This window comes from Penicillium malachiteum (genome assembly GCF_028827825.1).
Source record: "Penicillium malachiteum strain IBT 17515 chromosome Unknown utg000001l:1.0-8184562.0:1.0-8186909.0, whole genome shotgun sequence".
Taxonomy (NCBI): Eukaryota; Fungi; Ascomycota; class Eurotiomycetes; order Eurotiales; family Aspergillaceae; genus Penicillium; species Penicillium malachiteum.
This window is the reverse complement of record NW_026643094.1, coordinates 2,332,382-2,349,071: the sequence shown is the minus strand read 5'-3', so window position 1 is coordinate 2,349,071 and position 16,690 is coordinate 2,332,382. Positions and strand designations below refer to the sequence as shown.

Genomic DNA, 16,690 nt, shown 5'->3' with positions numbered 1-16,690 from the left:
AATTGCTCCTTGCTGCTACTGGGATTTGTTTCGTTGGAGAAGACAAATATCTAGAAACATTTACGGCTACGAAGTAGTTTTCAAAGTGGGCTGTAGCTTCCAAAGGGTTGGTCTCAACATATTCGTATAAGAGGGTATAGGATCATGGGTCACATTGAGGCCTGCCAAGTTGCTCTGGTACCTGTTATCGGACCTCACCTTTTCGCCGAAGCCCATTCAAAAAGGCAAGTCTGCCAATACTAGTCGATTGGAGAAAAGACATCGTCATTTCAAGAGAAATAAGAAAAACCATCCACCCAGAAAGAGTGGCTCACTGAATATGAACTCCGGAACAATTTGGAAGAAAAAAAGGATATTTTTCATTTGGCACTCATCGCAATGGCGCCTGGTTTCAGAAACGTTGACCAGAAAATGGTAGGTTGGGCCTCTTATTTTTATGTTAAGAGTCCTTTAATATCAACACACCCGCGCCGTTAAACCACCATTGCAATATGAACCTAGACCCCCACACACACGTAAGAGATCACTTAAGCCTTGTTCTGGACAGCCTCACGACCCTTGGCAATGCGGGCAAGGAGAGCCTCACGGTCCTTGTCGATGTGCAGGTTGGTGATAACCAGGTTGGAGGCAGAGAGACCGATGGGAATGCTCTGGCCGTTGGTCTTCTCGCGGACAACACGCTCAACGTGGACGACGTACTTCAGACGGTAGACGGAGGTGATGCGACCCTCACGGCCCTTCTGGGAACCGCGGGCAATGGTGACGGTGTCGTTGACGCGGAGAGGGACAGCGCGGACCTGTAAATCATGGCGAATGGTTAGAATCGAAGTTTTCTCTTTCCCTTTCTTGCTCGTCCTACACCCGGCTGGCCCTGATTGTCTCTGTTGTGCATTTTTTTTTCTTCATCTCGATTTTTGATCGAACCCCAATTCGGCCACACCCGGATCAAAATCAAATTTGCAGTCGGCGGATAAAACGTACGTTGTACTTCTTCTTCAGCTCAGCGGAGAGAGGAGCGGACATGCGAACACGGCGCTCGCTGGAAGGAGCAGAGAAGTGAGCCTTGCGGGACTTGCTCCGCGAAGAGGCGAGACCTATCGTCAATCGATCAGCATTTGGACATGGGCGTTGGGCGAAAAGCGATAAAATAACGCACTCTGGTTGCGAACAGCCATCTTGATGAGCGTCCTGAGGTGGTCGTGAATGGGCTCAAGTGCACGGGTTGTCGGTGGTCGGTTGAGGAGGACTCGTCTAGCGTGCTGAATATTCGATGTGGGTTGTGCGTCACATGATTTACCGCTTGGTTAGGGCTGCGAAATGGACTTTTATTGGTCGATGAAAATATCCACATTATGTAATCAGACGGGGGCGGTCGGGGAATTGACACCTGAATATTGATGCCTTAAGATCTTGAAATCTCAGAATCTCGACACCTTGACACCTGAATAATGGGATGTGTCAAATTGATGTGATTGGCTGATGTAGACTATACCTATGTTACTACCAACAGGTCCCTTCTTTTACTTTCTTCTACCAAGATTACCTCCTGGTACATATGAATTTAGACCGATATCTAATATCTGTGATTGGATGAGTTTTGGTCATTCGAATACACGGTCTACATGCTAAATGCTACGTTGAATGGAAGTTCGGCCAGTATTCGAAATTGATAAACTTTTCTTAATAGAATACAGGAATTAAGCGCTACATGGTGATGTAGAAACTCCAATAAGAATATGAAGAATTCGAGATTAAAATAAATCACTCTCGGAGTCTGGACCTCAAACAAAGACCCAGATCTCCAGAGATCGGGGATGAGAACGGAATTTCAGAGAGATCGTAAAGAGACATGTAAAAGAAGGTCGCACACATGGCTGCGATGCAATATGTGATCTGAAAAAAATCAGATATCATCTCACATCAGCAGAGCAGATAGAACAACAGCGAATGCGACACTGAAGAAATTAATCATATCTGAGCGAGAGCCAGCAGCGTTGTAGGCTGGTGCGGTAGTAGCAGCGGTACCTCCAGGTGTGGAGGTAGGGGCTCCAGAGCCGCCACCAATAGTGCTCGTAGTTGAAGAGTGAAACACGAAGGATGGGGCATGGCTGGATGTATTAATGGCACCAACTCCGGGAATCAGCGCAGTCGAGGTCGGGCGACCGGGGATGACACTAGAAGACCAGTTGATAGGGGTCTTAGAGGCACCAGAGCCGGGTCCCTTGCCTTGTCCAGCAGAGCCGCCAGGTGATCCGGTGGAAGTGGCTGTCTCCAGAGAAGCTGGAACTGTGTAAGGCACAGTCAGAGTGACACTAGAGCCAGTTGGTCCGCAGCTCTCACAGAAAGAGACGGTAGTAGTCCACGTCTCTGTCTCTGTCGACTGAGCGACAGTGGTTGCCTCCGCCGATGAAGAAGTGATGGGAACGGTAAGAGTCACAGTGGTTGGAGTGGCGGCACACTGAGTGCAGACAGTCACACTGGTGGTCCATCCCTCAGGAACAGTAGCGGTGGTAGGGCTAGCCCCGGATGAGGGGTTGGTCACACTACCAGTAGCGGTGGCTTCAGGGCAGACGTAAGTAGTGTAAGTGGTCCAGATGGTGGTAAAGCCAGTAGGACAAATATCAGTGTACGAAGTGACAATCACAGTTGTGATAGTTTCCGCTGAGGACGAGGTGGGAGCTGAGGTGACCGAAGGAGAGGCAGTGATGGTAGCTGTCTGGGAAGCACCCTCACCTCCACTTGGCTGCACTCCACCAGTCTCGGTAGAACTGGAGCTGGACCCGGTGGCACCAGTGCTGAAAGTCAACTCACTGGAAGTGAAAGTAGAGCTCCAGCTTGCACCAGAAGATGTAGCAGCGGAAACATCACTACTGGTTGCAACGACATTGGAAGAGCTTGGGGAAGCAACTGGCGTAGAAGAATACAAGCTAGAGCTTGGCACATCTGTGGAATTTGACTTTGTGGTGCGGGTGATGGGAGTGCGCGAGGGCACCGGAGTGCGAGTGTGAGTGAGCGTCCGGGTAGAAGACTCGGTCAATCCCTGCGAAGTGCCGGAAGTAGGCAAAGTGGAGTGGCCAACAGGCGTCACAGATGAAGAATGCACAGATGACCAATGGGGCTTGCCAGTAGAAACCAAAGGAATGGATTGAGAGCCAGTTGCAATTTTGGAACTCGACGACTCGACGGACGAGCTTGGGTGTCCAGAACGAGCGGCAGAGCCAGAAGCAGCAGGGTATCCGGATGAGGTGGCAGAAGCCGAGGGGATAACAGAGCTAGAGTGGTGGATCGAGCTCGAAGAAGACAGAGATCCGGATGGAGTAGCAGATCCAGAGGGAGTAGCAGATCCGGAGGGAGTAGCAGATCCGGAGGGAGTAGCAGGGCTAGAGTGTGTCACTGCACCAGATGGAATGGTGGAGTGAGTGGCTGAGCTAGAAGGAGGCACGGAACCAGAAGGAGTAGCAGAACTGGAATGAGGATTGCCACTGGCACTAGCAGGTGTAGTTGAGTGCTCTGGAGTTGGCACTGACGAGACACTGGCAACCAAGCTACTAGAAGGAACCGACGAGGAAGTCTGAGCTGGGATTGGGATCACGGTACGAGTGATAGTCAATGTGGGTGTGGGTGTAGGGCGGGGAGGAGGAGGAGCAAAAAAGTACAGAATCTCCTTCATCTGCTCAGCATAGGTCAGTCCCCTGGCATCAGTATTGTTCTCCGAGGCTGTGGCTTCCCACAGCATAATACCGCCGAAAGTATCTGGATAGCTTTCGATGTACTCGGAAACCAGAGGCCAGACTTCAGTCTCATCGAGATAGTACCCACTGGCCGCAGCCGCCTCGTCCGCTGGCAGTCCAATGAAGAGTTTGGCATCGGGGTTTGCGCTGGCCTGAATAACATCAACCCAGGAAGCAAAATTGAAAGTTGTCAAGCCATCCGCAAAAGCACGGGCAGAGCATGCGAAAGTATTGTAAAACTGAACCCAAATGAAGTCAAAGTGGGAGGTCTGAATTGCGTAACTGAGCTGCAGGTCTGGAATAGCGCACTGAGGGGCACCTGAAATGTAGAACTTATGCTCGGGATAGTTGGTATAGTGATCACGAAGGCGGTCGATCATGGAGCCGTATCCTATAGTTCTCGAATTAGCTAATATCATGACTCGTGGAGGACAGTCGACTTACCATGACCACCATCAGACTCGATATCAAAATCAAAACCATCAACAGAGTTATTTTGGAATGGGCGAGGGAAACCTTCCTCGACAGCGCTAGCATTGTAAGGGCCAAAAGAGTACCACAGGAAATCAGCAAACCACTCTGCAACCTCGTGGCTCATGACACCAGGATCGGCTGAGTCACCACCGAGAGAAAGCAGAACAGTTTTGCCCATAGCCTTACAAACAGGAATGTCTTCCCAGATCTGATGGCATCCCGCAAGGAGATAAGTGCCATCATAGTATGTTCCATCACACTGGTTGCCAAAGTTGGAACCAGGCCAGTCACCGACTTCCTGGGGGAAGACATTAATGAAGCCCAAGTTGATGATATCCAACGAGGTCTCCTGACAAAAGTGGCTCAAGCGAAGTTGGTTCGCACCTTGACCCTATTATGAAAGAATATTAAGGCACATTCGATGAAGAAGATCAAGGGGAAGTGACTTACATAGTAGACAGCGACATTTGACTTGAGATCCGCATCGACAGCAAGAGCAGTGGACATAAAAGTGGACAGGAGGGCCACACCCGTGGAAAAAAGCTTCATACCAACCATTTTGAAACTTGAAAAAGAATGTCAAGGCCACCGAAAGGCCAAAATCAAAACGAGAAAAGAGTGAAATGGCTTGATGCCAAAGTTCGAAGAACGAAAGGGACGCAGACAAGTGCCTGCAGAGGTTGGACACTCAAGGAGAGAGAGAGAAAACGTTTGACAGTGTAGAAGAAGTTGAGAAATAGGATCTCTTAGATTAAAAGGAACTAATACAGACCTCTCACTTCCTGCATAACCCCATAATACGGAAATGACCGAGTTCAGTGTAATAGTCACTAAGTACTAGTTGACTCGATCTCGGCTAATGAGAGACGAGTATGTATGGTCACCTAATTTTATGCGGACATGGTGCCTAGTTCTTCCTTGGATCCTGAATTCTTAGTTCAAGAAAATGGTTTCCACCCGAGACTATGTCCACATGGGTCTCTCTTGGCAAGGGAGATGAAATCTTTGTTTCTAGAGCCTCGTGCAAGGCGGGATACTTGATCATGGATTCATGAGGACTATCAAAGTGCAACTTCCACCCATTCTCATTCTTCTTTTGAACAAGCGAAAGAAATTTCATAGCCAGACACCGGGTCATTCAGCAATATTCCCTTAGTATTGCCAGAGTATGAGTTCACGGACCAACATGAGCGTGACATTTAGAGCCTCATCGTATTCGCCAAGGAACCCTGGTCTCAGGGTCCGGGCACAGATTTCCAAAATTTGAACGGAGATAACTGATCGTACAAGCAAATGGTAATTTCCGAGACCCCGCTATATGGACCCTAATGCGAGTGTTCATATCATACCAGGCAGCGACCTCCATGTTCAGGTTTCTGGTGCTTGCAGTTGCATACTCCTAATGTGAATACTGTCAGACATATTAATTCAAAAATCTCAGGATTTTAGGGGATACTGTTTTGAATAAGGAGGCTGTCATTTATCAATAGATCACTGATCATGTACTTCGGAGTAAAATTGGAAGAGAAAAGTTATTCCAAGCGAGGGTCTCTTAGTGGAGTACCTAACGCTTAGCGTTGGGCACTAGTCAGGCACACCAATTAACACTCACATCACCAAACCCATGATCCCGGCACCAGCCGGATCATCACCATTTTACCCATCGCTTACAAGAATATTCTTTCAAATATTTACATGATTTATGGTTGGTTACATCCACAGGGTACTCCCGAATACTACCCTAGATCATTAGCTGCAAATATTGAATCTTTGTTATCTCATAGGCTGTGTGGCACTGCAAACTCACGCATACATAGATTTCATAGCAGCATTTCATAGTGATAAGTTGAATGAAGTGCATAAAATAACAAGCCTTTCCACTCAATATTCACACTCAATCCTCGTATATTCGCACTTCCTGCCTGAAATGGTGTTGTTATACGCACTGATTGGAATCGGTAACCGCCATACCACCAAAGTCAGAACTGCGGACCCTTACCACAACTCCTCGGACCGGTCCCCACGTTAATCTTCCGGTAGGGCTATTCTTGAAAATACTTGGCAAAAGAAAGCAAGTCTTGAAAGATTCTTAGCCTAGTGTGCCCTGTTATGTCCCTGATCCATGGCGCACAGATCGATAGTCCAGACTTTGGACCCTCCAAAAGTTCCACTTGGAGTCACTTGGAGTAGCCGCTGGCATCATGTCTCGCCTTTCGGTTGATACCAAGAAAGTCAATCTTGTGCAGGGAAATCAAAGAATATTCTGAATGATTAGAGAGTACAGAGTATCAAGATCTAAATCAACCCACCAGGGTCCATTTACGGCAAAAGAACACCTAAGGTGCCCCTGCCAAGTTATGGAGCCCCAGGACCCTGATTCAGATCGAACTGACTCAACTTGGGAGTTCATCTTCAAAAAAATGATCAATTATAATGAATGATTTAGCACCATTCTGTAATTTGCTCTGCTGTTGATTCGGGTCGATTTTATTCAACATATTTCAAATTATCATGGGACTCGGAGTGGTCTTGTCCTCCGAATTGCCATAGATACTAGCCCTTGAGAGGTACTTAATATTATATCCATTTCTAATACATTACTAACAACTTGAAATACACTCACAAGTTCAAGTTGGAAGTGTACATGTGCCATGGCAGCCTAATTATTTTCAAAATGTTAGTAGCGACAACCGTTATGTTCACTCAGAATTTCAAGGGTGTCGGTATTTACTCTATAACTAATGATGCCTCCATCAGGTATGTAGTTTTACCATAATTACGAGATGACAACAACTTTCAATGTTCAATGCCCTCGGGTGATGATTCTATTTCAATATTTTTCGAATCCTGTCCTTCTACGAACCTCGTTATCTGAGAGGGGCTGCCCCACACAAGAGGGGAGAAGCCCATCTCCACTTCACCGACACGGCGAGTCGGCGACAACACATCCAGGGGCGGCGCCAAGTCTGTGGAAATCAGCCTCAGCGCCACAAATCTCCAGGAAACAAAATGGATGACCCAATAGAGACTCTCCCACCAGGCCCGGGGGCTTTATCATTCCACCACGCCCGCTTTGTCCTCGGCGATGGCGTTCTGTCATGTAATTTTACTGGAGACTACACCCTTTTCTTTAGGGAAGTAATCACCGGTCCGAGGTGGCTTTGGTGATGCAATCCAGGCGGCAGCCTACATATGATGCCTCCCAGATGTCAGAAGGAGGTCGTTTGCGGGAACTGAATGGGAACCGAATGAGACATACTTGCCCATAAATTGGTACACACAAGTAGCCACCATACATCAATCAATCTTATATTGCACCAGGAGTATGACCTCACTGTGCACATACTACCAGACTAGCGGAGTCTGTATCTGGGTGACTCCATGACTCCATAAAGATGAAAATGACGACACTGGACTTTGATACTTTCCCGGAGACGCCTCATACCAAGGAAAAAATCGTTTATTTCCACACAATAATATCAAGTCCGAAAGGACGGTTCTAGGCCTTATGCTCGCCACGGAATCGATTTAGATTGGGACCCTGTTCGTGTCATTTTCAAGACTGCTGTGGCAGTGCTAGTGCTAATCAGCTTTGGCTGTCTATGTCAGAGGCAAGATTATCGTCTCCGAGTCCACCTGCAGGAACGCCCCGGGGCAAATACTAGTGCGAGTGTGCGACATATTGTGCGTGGAGAGACGAAGTATGGAATCGATTTCTGATAGTATCATGATGGTAGGCGAACAAGAAGCAATCTTGCCACCCCAAGTGAGGATGAGGTTTCACATCAGTCAGAGTAGATAGTGCTTCAATAGAATTGATTCTTTGTACTCAGCCTCTCCCTTCATTTTTCCTCGATTGGGTCTGCACCTGTCTCAGGTAGCCCTTGACAGCTTGAGTATAGTCTGGAGAAATCATATGTTCAGTAAGACTGATCTAGTTTTAACAGAGGAGCCGGGTCGCATTCCGAGTCAGTCACTTTCAGTGTGTTAATTTCATGTGCGAGCTTGAATGATCAAATATGAGGCTCCTGGATGCTTCAACTTGTCCCTCGCCGTCGACAGGAGGTCCCCTCGAATCACGTGAAAATGGTTCTGAACACCTAGGATGATATTGCTATCGAAAATCAAGATAACTATGGCGAAGTTAGTGCAATTTTATCTGAATTGCTGCCAATGTGAATAATATTTTGATTTTGTTGTGGTAGTTAAGAGTGGAAAACACAGAGAGTTTCATCATGAACGGTAGTCCGAGTGGACGTCATCGAGGGATGCTCCCTTCAACCACATCACCCATTTCCACCCATATACAGTCCTCTCCTTCATGACCTTCAAGGGCGACACCAAGCAAATAAAATGAAGAAACTTGACACCTCTCATTGGAACTCCAGGAATTTCGGAGATTTTCACCAGGAGTCAATACGAGTGACGTCGGGTGTTCACGATCTACAGGGATGAAGTCAACACACCATATCCTCCAGGAAGGCCCCTGCCACTGGTTTAAACGGTGAGAGGGGCTTTTGACTGAACATTCCAGTCGATCAAATGATTTTATTACTTGACCCGGATCAAATGAAGCCCATGGTCGCGGCTGGGATTCTTCCCATGCCGGCCCCTCGGCACATTCCACCCCTCCACACTCTTTGCGCGTCGACGCGCCACGGGTTCTATGGCAGTTGATTTAATTCCCTTTTTAGTCCTTAAGGCTCGCTTCTCCTCTGACACGTCTTATTCCTCACCATTAATGACTTCAATCTAACCGCGCTCGGGCTCGACGGCTATCCGACGTGTTTCCTAGTTCCACGCCTCTTCATTCAGGATACACTGGCTGCCACGAACCTGGCTATTAATTGTTCTGGCAACATTGGAAACAGCTGGGATCAACCTTAAAAGGCCTTTCTTAATTCACAATGGCGACTGGATTTTCGCCCGCGCCGCGAAAAGAGGGCACTTGGACTAAATTGGTCATATTCGCTGCGATATACTGCCTCATCTTGGAATCTACGCTTCAATTAGCATTGGTGCTATACCTATACGGCAATGGCAGGGTTGACTCCAAAATGACTACGAGTCTGGTGTTAGCACTAGTTTCGGTGCGTTTGATCGATCGATTCCAGCATATATGCTTCAGGTTGCTAATCTTATTGTGTAGTCTATTCTCTCCATTCCCTTGATCTCGCTTCAAAGCCTAGTCGCCTGGCAGTACAATAAGATTGGAGGATTTGGAGAACAAAAGACGGTTCTACATAATGTCTGCACCTATGTCCTGAGGTTAGCCCTTATGATGTGGCTGGCAACTAGCGTTTCTGGTCTAGTGGTTGCCGCCCAGCAAGTTTATTGTCTACCTGAAGGGACACATGCAACATTTTGGCGCGTTGGTAGCAGTTGTGCATTCCATCGTGCCACAGTTATTGTTTCTGTGATCTCACTGTAAGTGCTGGTATATGTGTTTTCGCAAGTGTTCAACTGACAATTATCCTGCAGTGTTACCGTCTGTACTCTTTACTGTGCAAGAGAATTGTGCGATCGGCCATATGATGTTTCCATTATTGGAATATATAGACGCCAACTAGCATACAAGGATGGTAGTATCTTTTCCGGTCACAGCTGGGATAGCGATGAAACCCTCAGAAACGAAATCCTCAATCTATGCCGCCAACACGATGGAAAAGCTGGCGAAGAACCATGGAGTATCGATCCGTTGGCCAACAAGGTCAGATGTCATCCTAGTATCCGGCACCCAGCCCCAGTTTGCCTACGTCCACAGCTTCGAGTCAATACAAATCCAGGATCGGAGTATGGAGAGATCACGTCGGGAACATCGATATCACCAGACGACACGCTACGTAGTTCTCCGGGAGCACACACAGTTGCTAGTGATTTCTTCCCCATCTCACGCACCTCAACCGTTATGACATCTCAAACTGCCTGCGAATCACGAAACCTCCTCTCTGGCTTCCATGTCCCCGAAGTACCACCTATTCCGAGCAAGTGGGCAACCCACATCCGAGGAAAATCCTCGCTCTCGTCTCTGAAACGCTTTTTCCCGAAAACCTTGCCGCTTTCACTGCCCTTATCCTCAGATCCCCAGATACTCGCTTTGGCAGACCCGAATGCTGCGTCGGACGTTGAAAAACAGGTTGTCACGCCTTCAATCAAAAGTGCCGCTCTGGAAGCATTCCCAGAAGGAGCTATTTCGAAGAAAGCCAGCAACACGAAAGATCCCACTACGGCCGAACCGAAACCCTCGAAACCAGAAGGCCATTTACGAACAATGACCATGAACTCAGCCGACGCCCCCGAGGTAGTAGTACAGAAGCCCGAACCTGTCAAAGTGAGACGCTCTCAAACCGCCATAGCGACTTTCACACCAAACCAAATCTCCCTTCATCATCCTCACCACCCCAATTACATCCCAGCTCAAATAAACCCGCGCAAATACTCGCTCTCATGCAGACAGACATCTACCGGATTCCCTGTCCCTGCCGAACCACACAGACACAGGCAAATCCGGCAACAACCCGTCTTCCATCATCCTGTGCGCAGCACCACTTACCAATTCGACCACCATATTCCCCGTCATACCCAAAGCCAGTACCAATCACAGTATATCACACCTCCAGCTCGCTGGGCTAGTCTTCATAACTTCGATCCTAATCGTGTGATCTCTCCGGTACCGCGTCGCAGTGATGTCGAAATTATCTATCCTAGTACTCGCAGACCACGCAGCAGTACCCATGGAGGCCCCACTGGACCTCTGAGCTGTATTATGGAGTCAAGCCCTCTGCCTCGTGCTTCTGTGGATGAATCCAAGGTTATATCTGGGTCCTCGGAGCCAACGCGCAATGTCATTGACCAAATGACCTACCGTGGTGCCAATCGTACTAGTCTGAGTTTCCATTAGATTGAAGCTCTAATTTTTTTATGGTCTGCTGGTCAGACCTGCTATTTGCGTCTTGATGGTTAGTCTTGGACTTTATATTTGTTGGATCATTGTATGATGGGTGGACTCCATCGCCTGTTGTCTGAACAGGGTTATCTTTTTTCATTCTTTGGTGGTTCTATTTTTTCTCTCTCAAATATGCTCTATATACCATAGTACTAGTTAAAGTAATCAAATACACTCTTGATATTAAACAGGTGGTTCAAGTTTGTCTCTAGTAGACGTAGACTGCGAAGGCTAGTAACCCATCGCAAGTCAAGATTAGCAAAACTTTAGACGGAAAATGACACGATAACTCGAGGATGAAGACTAGATTACTACTTGTTGCTGTAGAATACACGACGGCAAAAAGAAATCAATTTCAATTACATGCAGAAAAGAAGGAATCAAATCAACACCAGTACTCCATCATCCATCCGGCCAAAATGCAAAAGGCTAATACACAATTGGGTCAAATCAAGCATCAGGCCAATCCGATTACGGAGTAAAGACTAGTTTCAGTTAGGGCTTTTTCTCTCCGCTCTTCGACCGCTGCTTCTGGGCATATTTGTATCGATATGCCTGTCCCTGCTTAGATTCCTTACTGTCGCCATCAAGACGACGATTTTCTTTCCCTTCTGCTAGAACACCTGGTCCCCGACCCATTTCTTTCTCACCCCAGTACATCATCAATGCCTTGGCCATGCGGTCACGCTCTTTCAGAAGAAGGTCCACACGGGCTTCCCACTCGCGTTCTCTCTTGTCTACTGATAAGGCAATTCGTTGGTCCATTGCCACGGCAGTCTCATCCTTAGCAGCAATGACAGCTTCGAGACGTTTGATTTCAGATCTCAAAGACTTGCGCAGCTGGGATTCCTGAGTAGAGATTGATGTGCGGATTGTAGTGAGCTCTACACGAAGATCTGCTTCGCGTTGCTCGGCAGAAGCAAGGAGATTGCGAATCTTGCGCATGGACTCAGCATGTGAAGAGCGGAGGGTAGAAATGGCTGTGGAATGGGCTGTCTGGAGGCTCCTGATCTGGGCTTGGTGGGTTTCCTCCAATGCGACTGTGTCGGGATGGTCTTGAATTGAGCCAATTGCACCGTGGGCCATTGGTGGAGATGGAGGCGGGCTAGGAGGTTGACCAATGGCCTCCTCTTGCAAACGGGCAACAGTCTCAAGAGACTCAGCATGTTCCTCCTGCGTACGAGTAAGATCATGCTGCGTCTTGTTTAGAGTTGTTGTCAGCTCCTCAACCCTACCCGTAAGGCGCAGGTTCTCGGATTCAACGGTCTTGATCAAGCTTTGCATTTCGGTGGTTTGTTCGCGGAGGCGGCCTGCTTCATTTTCTGCGGCCTTCTGAGCACCGAAAGCATCTTGAATTTCTTGCTCAAGTCTTGCGATCTCATCGCGTAGATGTTGAATTTCTGAGTTGACTGGGTACTTCTGCCGCGGAGGAGATTCTTCAGGCTCCATATCAGCCTCCGGAGGGCCCAAGTCTTTGATGAGATCAAGAATCTCACTGTAAGTGCTGCGACTATCAATGGGTAGATCTGCAGCCATAGATTTGAGGGCATTTTCTTGGGCCTCCAAGTGTGATTGAACACGGCTGAGATCGGCCTCAAGGAATTGATTTCTTTCCTCCAGCGGCTGATTCTTTGTCTCAAGGTTAGTAAGACGATCTTCGAGAGATTGATAGTCGGCATTGACGCTTTGTAACTCGGCCCCAAGCTTCTCGTTCTCCAGAGCCATGTCATCTAAATTGGCTTGGATGCGATCGATCTCGCTATTCTTCTCATGGAGCTGTATCTCCTTGGCATGGGTCACCTCACTCAGTCTGGCAAGTGTCTCCTCTAATGTCGCATCGCGTTTCTTCAGCTGCTCTTGAGTGAGGTTGAGTTGTTGCCTCAGATGAGCAATAGTCTCCAAGCGCTCAGTATCCAGTGAGCTCTGCGACTCTTGGTTTTTAAGCTGGTGTTGCATGTCACGGATTTGTTGCTGAAGGGGACTCAAATCTAGCGCATTTGCTTGAGACTGTTGAATAATCCTATCACGCTCACTCATTTGTCGTCGCAGAGTCTGAATCTGTTCGCGAAGGATTTCTTGATCACCATTTTGGGCTTCAATATCCGCAATGTGCTCATTTTTAAGCTGCAGCTCTGTCTGGAGATGAAGAACCTGCTCACTGGCCGATGCTGCCTCTAACAAACTGTGACGGTTTCTTAGAAGCTGCTCGTCTCGATCATGAAGTTCATCTTCCAGCTGGGCGATGCGTTGTTGTAAATCTTCCTCTCGCTCATGCGCAATGTCTCGTGAGTTATTCGACATTCTTCGAGATGCTGGGGACTCGGGACTTGGGAGTTCATCCGCAGGGTCCTCTTCAATGTCATCAAGGCGAGTAGAGTCTTTGGCAAGCCCACTAGTCCTGTGAAGCATATGCGATGGAGTCGACATATCCACGGGCGGTCCGAATTCACTGTATTCCGCTGAATCTGCATCTTCTTCAACGGCAGGCTGTCTTGACCGCAAGGAGAAGTTTCTGATGGCTGACCCAGGCTCGTCCCGATCCTCATTGACCCGAGATTTCCGAACACTGGACATGTCTTCACCCATCAGATATTTCTCCATATTGGCGGTAAAATCTTCCGGGCCGCCCACATCGGAAAGTCTGTCCTCCATATCATCCTTCATATCTGGCAGAGGCATATCATCTTGCCCATCTGTGAAATGGCCACTAGGAAATTGGCTGAAGTCCAAGGTATACTCCGCGAGTCGCGCATCCAAATCAGATCCAGTTGGACTGTCTGGTGCTGAGTGGTGTGATAGATGATGGGGTTCATTTTCATGTTCATCGTCATGGCCATGCTCCTCTAGTTCATCATGCTCGTCGTTATGGGGAGGTTCGCGCTCATCTGGATCTTCTGCATGTGGGTCAAAGTCATCGGAGAGTGGACTTTCTGGGCGCAACGGAGAACGGGAAGGAGATTGACTTGTAGGACGTTGTGGCGGAGAAGATCGCATGAAAAGAGGTGTCACTAATGTAGATTGCCCAATGGTATCATGTGAGGTCGGAAACGGCGACGTGTAGCCATTGTTAGCCATAGCGGCAGACGCGTCTTGAGATATGCGACAGCGAAGCTGGTCAGATAACGAGGCAGAAGAGTGGTCGAGAACTCAATATTGTGGTGATTTTAGAGTCGCATTATTTGCGAAAGCATCGAAGAATAAATGTAGGGACTAACAATAAAAATGGCGTGGTAAGGTTAGAGTCCAAAGCAAACATGAGAAGTGCCCAGGTGCGGGTCGCAACAACATCATTCTAGCGGCCTCAGGCATTCTATTTACCTACTGCCATTCTCGGTCTTGACTACATCAACTCCAGCCCTGGAGCTTCTACTTTCAGATTAAATAAGAGAATTATATTATTCTCCAGGGCTCTTCTTTCCTCATTTATTTTGAGCTCTTAGTTGTTCAACTTTCAAGGATTGATAGATCTATGATCATGTTATCTCGACTCCTGAATTTACAGTTGATCCACCCAAACTTCTCACCAGTCTCTACTTATTTGGACGCTGGTTCCTACAGCGAGAATGACTTCTCATACTACTCGTTTCAAGCATTTCATCTAATGTACAGAACCTTGGAATAATGATTACTCACATAGACTCATAGTACTTCGAGTCTGTGTTGTGTGTTAAGGTTTTACGTAATAGCCTGAGGCAGTAATCCCGTTATATCCGAAGTATAAATGATCACTGTTAAGGGCTTTAAGGCATACTAAAGAAAATGACCGCACATGTATATGCACTTGAACATTTGAATTCAAGTATGAGTCCCCAAGCTGGGAGAATTCTTGCATAATACTACCTAGCTAATTGTGATTGACATTTAACATGATCTTTCTTTCCTGTATAGGTAAAACCATCTCTACTTCCTCATTGTGAGGCACCACACGTGACCTCGCGACGTCATTCAGACTTTCCCGAAGATTAAACCATATTTTCTCTCGACCTCAATTGCAATGATATAAATTGTACAGCCGAACATTCCCCAAAACTTTCAATTTGTGTGTGGCGATTGTTGCATCCACTGTGCTCGGGTGCCTTTGGCAGCATTGTTGGACACGGAGACTTCATTTTGAAACACCCCATCTAGCTCGCATCATGTTCCCCTCACAAGCGGCCAATTTGAACATTGAAGCCCTGAGTGGTATCTGTGGGTAAGTTGGAATCACTTTATATTCAAAATCTTGCTTAATTCACTTGATAATCATGTGCCTGTATCTCTCTATTGCTTGCATTGATTTTCAGCGATGACCTCTAGCGCTGTCCCTCTTCCCCACATACTGGAAAATTGTGTCCACAATCCGCTAAGTAATTATAGCTCCATATCCATTGCCTGCTGGGTGGTAGTTTTCTCTCCACAAATCATTGAGAACTTCCGACGTGGTTCCGCAGATGGGCTTTCACTTCTTTTTCTCATCGTTTGGCTGGCTGGCGATGTCTTCAACATTCTCGGTGCAGTCATGCAAGGTGTGCTGCCAACAATGATTATCTTGGCAGTCTACTACACATTAGCAGACATTGTCTTACTTGGACAGTGTTTCTATTATCGAGGCTTTAACATTCGTGAAGAATTCTCGTCTTCTCCCACACCAGAGCCTGCTGCCACCGGCGCACTAGGTGAAGATGAGGGTGATCAGTCTGCCCCCACACCAACTGAGCGATCTTCTCTATTACCTAAGTCAAAATCGACGAACGGAAATGGAAATCAAGAGTCTTCAGTGAACGGAAATGGTATTCGCCATTCTGCAGAGGAAAGACGTCCGTTATCCTCATCAGCGGGTGAAAGACGACACTCTGCAACCTCATTTCGAGATATCCTACACTCATCTGTGGATGGAACCCATCTATCACCTGCTACACCTTTCATTGATACAAATGCGGCTCGTGCTCGTCGACGCCGTCGACGTATCTCCACCATTAAAGCCGTTCTATTCAATACCACCGCCATTGCCCTTGTCTGCGCGGCAGGTGTGGTAGGTTGGTACCTTAGTCCTGCCCCAAAGAGCTCCAGCTCAGATCCAGAATCTCTCACTATGGATCCATTGGGTCAAACATTTGGATACCTGTGCGCCGTCCTGTACCTGGGTTCACGACTCCCCCAGCTTCTCCTGAACTACCGGCGCAAGTCTACTGACGGCGTGTCTCTGCTTTTCTTTCTCTTCGCCTGCATTGGCAATGTGACATATGTTTTGTCCATCTTGGCATACTCACCGGTCTGTCGGGGCCACATTTCGATCATAGACCTTCCGAATACCACTTCACATCGCCATTCTAAATGCGAGTCAGGAGAGGCCGCTGCAATTTATGGGCGGTATGTATTGGTGAATCTCTCATGGTTGATTGGTAGCTTTGGAACCCTACTATTGGACATGGCGATCTTCGTACAATTCTTCTTGTACCGCGACGCGAAGGATTTAGATGAGGAGTACCATGATGATGATCAATAAAAGCCTCGATGTACATATCATTCATCTCGTGATAGAGATAAAACCGTCACTCTA

The 16,690-nt window shown here is 47.5% G+C and overlaps 5 protein-coding genes across 5 annotated transcripts; 2 read left to right on the top strand and 3 right to left on the bottom strand.

The window, feature by feature from the left end:
• Nucleotides 1-527: 527 nt before the first annotated feature.
• N7483_000876 (60S ribosomal protein uL24) lies at nucleotides 528-1,247 on the bottom strand (the record flags this gene model as incomplete). Its single annotated transcript, XM_057084314.1, has 3 exons — nucleotides 1,157-1,247; nucleotides 982-1,094; nucleotides 528-797 (listed from the first exon to the last, which is right to left on the bottom strand). The coding sequence occupies exons 1-3, from the start codon at nucleotides 1,173-1,175 to the stop codon at nucleotides 528-530; spliced, it is 402 nt and encodes a 133-aa protein (XP_056950463.1). The 5' UTR covers nucleotides 1,176-1,247.
• A 668-nt stretch (nucleotides 1,248-1,915) lies between these two features.
• chiA1 (class III chitinase ChiA1) lies at nucleotides 1,916-4,763 on the bottom strand (the record flags this gene model as incomplete). Its single annotated transcript, XM_057084313.1, has 3 exons — nucleotides 1,916-4,122; nucleotides 4,176-4,596; nucleotides 4,656-4,763. 3 exons carry the CDS (start codon nucleotides 4,761-4,763, stop codon nucleotides 1,916-1,918), a joined length of 2,736 nt encoding a protein of 911 aa, XP_056950462.1.
• A 4,349-nt stretch (nucleotides 4,764-9,112) lies between these two features.
• N7483_000874 (uncharacterized protein) lies at nucleotides 9,113-11,106 on the top strand (the record flags this gene model as incomplete). The annotated part of the gene is made up of 3 exons (XM_057084312.1): nucleotides 9,113-9,295; nucleotides 9,355-9,632; nucleotides 9,687-11,106. 3 exons carry the CDS (start codon nucleotides 9,113-9,115, stop codon nucleotides 11,104-11,106), a joined length of 1,881 nt encoding a protein of 626 aa, XP_056950461.1.
• A 540-nt stretch (nucleotides 11,107-11,646) lies between these two features.
• N7483_000873 (putative spindle pole body associated protein SnaD) lies at nucleotides 11,647-14,226 on the bottom strand (the record flags this gene model as incomplete). The annotated part of the gene is made up of 1 exon (XM_057084311.1): nucleotides 11,647-14,226. The coding sequence occupies one exon, from the start codon at nucleotides 14,224-14,226 to the stop codon at nucleotides 11,647-11,649; it is 2,580 nt and encodes an 859-aa protein (XP_056950460.1).
• A 1,061-nt stretch (nucleotides 14,227-15,287) lies between these two features.
• Nucleotides 15,288-16,636, top strand: N7483_000872 (PQ-loop repeat-containing protein; the record flags this gene model as incomplete). The annotated part of the gene is made up of 2 exons (XM_057084310.1): nucleotides 15,288-15,343; nucleotides 15,508-16,636. 2 exons carry the CDS (start codon nucleotides 15,288-15,290, stop codon nucleotides 16,634-16,636), a joined length of 1,185 nt encoding a protein of 394 aa, XP_056950459.1.
• Nucleotides 16,637-16,690: the final 54 nt, after the last annotated feature.